Source organism: Populus alba, chromosome 10, assembly GCF_005239225.2.
Source record: "Populus alba chromosome 10, ASM523922v2, whole genome shotgun sequence".
Lineage (NCBI taxonomy): Eukaryota > Viridiplantae > Streptophyta > Magnoliopsida > Malpighiales > Salicaceae > Populus > Populus alba.
In genome coordinates, this window is record NC_133293.1 from 5,724,383 (window position 1) to 5,728,061 (window position 3,679).

At 37.8% G+C, this 3,679-nt stretch overlaps 1 protein-coding gene across 1 annotated transcript; it reads left to right on the top strand.

Annotated features, from left to right (window-relative positions):
- Positions 1 to 395: 395 nt before the first annotated feature.
- Positions 396 to 3,178, top strand: LOC118044770 (formin-like protein 4). Its single transcript, XM_035053243.2, is given in 3 exon segments — positions 396 to 1,371; positions 1,373 to 1,557; positions 1,653 to 3,178. Coding segments are annotated over 3 exon segments (2,349 nt in total). The 5' UTR covers positions 396 to 531; the 3' UTR covers positions 2,977 to 3,178.
- The last annotated feature ends 501 nt before the right edge of the window (positions 3,179 to 3,679 follow it).

Here is a 3,679-nt window from a genome sequence, read left to right on the forward strand (position 1 = left end):
AACTAATACAATGGACTTTACTATATTGTTATTTGACGATGATTGAATGTATTATTAGAATAAATGTTTCTAACCAATATGGAGGATGAAAAACAAGGGTTTTTTAATTATTATTAAGTATGTGTCTAGTAAATGAATGTTACTTTTTTTTTTTAATTTTAAACTTGTTTTTTTTTTTAAAAATTTATTAATATATTAAAATCACAAAAAAAATATCAATTTAATATTTTTTTATTGAAAAACACTTGAAAAGCGAGTTGAACAATAAAAAATAAACACGTGTTCTAACCATGAGGACTAATTAATTAGTTACTATAATATACAAGGACTAAGTTATAATTAACACACAGATAAGAAAGTAGTGTCAACTTCCAAAAGGATGTGGGCACAAACACTCTTTGAAACTTTCAAGGGCGAACAAACCCAAAAGCAAAAGACAAGGGATCGTCAATATCCATCCGTTGCAATTCTCAAGCTCAAGGAGATAAGAAGAAGAAAATCTTCTGCAATTCTCCAACGATTTCCATTTTCATGGCTGTCATTAAACAGCCATGGCTTGTTCTCCATCTCATGTTTTTCCTCTCTGTCATCCCTTTCTCTTCTTCCCAATCCATTTCCCCTCAGAATATTGAAACTTTCTATCCATTTCCGATTCCATCTCCTGCCCCACCGCCAAAACCCTCTACTCCTCCGAACTCTACTATATTGAGTCCATCAGCGCCAGGTCCTTTGCCTTCGTCTTCATCGAACAGAAACGTTGTCAAGGCAGTAGCTGCAACTGCTGCGAGCACCTTTGTCTTTGCCACTTTGCTTTTTTTCTTGATCCGAAGGTTCGTAATCCTTCCTCGAAGGAAAAGTAATGGAGATGGTGCTGGTTCTAGAGGAGGTCAGGCAGTGGTGCCTATGCCTCTGCCTCCTAGTCAATTTTCTCGAATCGAAGGGAATGTTAAAGGAGTGATTGTTGATGAGAATGGATTGGATGTGCTGTACTGGAGAAAACTTGAAGAAGAAGATAAGAAAAACAGTTTTGTCAGAGAAGAACGCAGGAGGAATTATAGGTCTGAGCCTATACAAGAAATTCCATTGCTTCGAGGAAAATCTTCAACTTCTGAGAAAAAAGTTGTGCCAGAAACAACAATTCCTGCTGTCAGTCATCAATTTTTCAAGGCCATTGAAAAACCAAATTTAACAAGTCAACCATCAAATTCAAATCCTCCCCTTACCCTTGTCTCCAGCGCCGCCGCCGCCGCCGCTACAATCTTCAATGGCAATTCCAAACAAGCAAGTTCCTGCACCGCCTCCACCTCCTACAATCCCAGCAAAGAAAAATCAGCCGCCGCCGCCGCCACCACCCAAGGCAGCATCTTCAAATCTTCCTCCATTGCAAAAAGGGAACCTAAGTAAAGGTGAATCAGGGGAGTCTTCAACTGGACAAGGCAGTACTACAGCAGCAGCTGGGAATGGCCAGGTAAAACTGAAGCCGTTGCACTGGGATAAGGTGAACACGAATGCTGGCCAGTCCATGGTGTGGGACAAAATCGATGGTGGCTCTTTTAGGTAACTGTGATTCATCTTTTTATTCGAATAAGATTATAGTAATGAAGTAGTTCGATATCCTGTTCTATGGATTCTCAAAATTTTCAATGTTTCAGGGTTGATGACAATCTTATGGAAGCCCTCTTCGGATTCGTAGCCACCAACAGGAAATCCCCAAAAAGTGACAGCAACTCGAGCAATTCAAATAATCTTATTCCCAGTTCATCAGCACAAATTGTTATTCTTGATGCCCGAAAATCCCAGAACATGGCAATTGTTCTCAAGTCTCTGGCCATCTCTCGTAGTGAGCTCCTTGATGCATTGACTAATGGCCAAGGTCTAAGTGTAGATACTCTTGAAAAGCTTATGAGAATTGCCCCAACCAAAGAGGAAGAATCCCAAATCCTTGAATTCGGGGGAGACACTACTAGACTGGCTGATGCTGAGTCCTTCCTCTACCATCTTCTGAAAGCTATTCCAACAGCATTTAGTCGTATTAATGCCATGCTTTTCAGATCAAATTATGATGCAGAGATTCTTCACTTCAAGGAATCTTTACAAATACTTGAATCAGGATGCAAGGAACTTCGAAATCGAGGACTCTTTATCAAACTTCTGGAAGCAGTTCTCAAGGCTGGTAATCGCATGAACGCTGGAACTTCTAGAGGAAACGCGCAAGCTTTCAAACTAACCTCACTAGGAAAGCTATCTGATGTTAAAAGCATGGATGGAAAAACTACTTTACTTCACTTTGTCGTGGAAGAAGTAGTCCGAACTGAAGGAAAACGTTGCGTTCTTAATCGAAATCGTAGCTTGGGTCGAAACAGCAGCCAAAGAAGCAACAGCAGTGTGATTTCTGAGGATTCTGCGTCAAAAGGAGAAAGAGAGAAGGAATATATGATGCTGGGATTACCTGCGGTAGGAGGGCTCAGTATTGAATTCTCTAATGTCAAGAAAGCAGCCCAAATAGATTATGATACCTTTGCTGCTACTTGCTCAGCTCTCGCAGCAGGTGCAGGAGAAGTTAGGGCATTTATGTCACAATGTGCTGCTGCTAACGGAGAAGGGGGGTTTGTAAGGGAAATGAAAGGTTTTCTTGAAGCAGCTGAGGAAGAACTAAAGGGTTTGACAAAAGAGCAGACGAGGGTGATGGATCTTGTAAAGAAAACAACAGAATATTACTATGCAGGAGCTTCGAAAGATCAAGAAGCACACGCACTTCAACTATTTTCCATCATTAAAGACTTTCTATGTATGGTTGACCAGGTCTGTATTGAAATTACTCGAAACCTGCAAAGAAGGAAAACATCATCAAGAAGTGTTGAATCCTCCCCCAAGTCACCATCATCAAGGATGCCAGTAAGGTTCCCAAACTTGCCCCCACACTTTATGAAAGAAAAATCTATGAACTGTTCTAGTGACTCGGATTCAGATTTTTGAAGGATGTCTATCAATTATCATGGAAGGGAATGGACCATTGTATATAGTTGTTAAAACATTGAAGGGACATGAACATTCCCACATTTTTGGATTCTTTGAATTGTTTTGCAGGTATGTAAATAAACTCTTTTTTTTTTTTTTTTTTTTTGTATCATGGCTTTAATTTGTCAATTTCAAGTGAAAGTGTAAATGCTTTTTAACTGATGCCGTAAGAAATTGATCAAGATGGTAATAGGTAAATTCAAGCTACTCCAGGCATAAATACTTAAAAGGTGTAAACTAGATGTGAAGTACACACTGCTTTTGTATGATAATTTATACAGAGAAGTTCTTGTATGGAAACGGGATCATGAGCAAACAACAGTGCACAGTTCTTTTTGGTTATAGATATCAACTAGATTATTGATAATCGGCACGTTGCGAGTGAGGTCAAAATTTGTTTTAATGTTTTCTTTTTGGAAATTGATATAATATAATTTTATTAAATTTATAGATACAAAAACAATTTAGATAATCTGTAAAAATATAGTTTGACTTAAATTTTTTTTAAGCTATCATCTTTTTTAATATTAAGATAACATACTAGATTGTCCTGATTCAATTCAAGTTAATATGTTAAATTTATGATTCAAGTTATAAGACTATAATATCCCTATAAAAACAAATCAAAATAAATTATAAAGTCTAATTCTTAATTAATAAT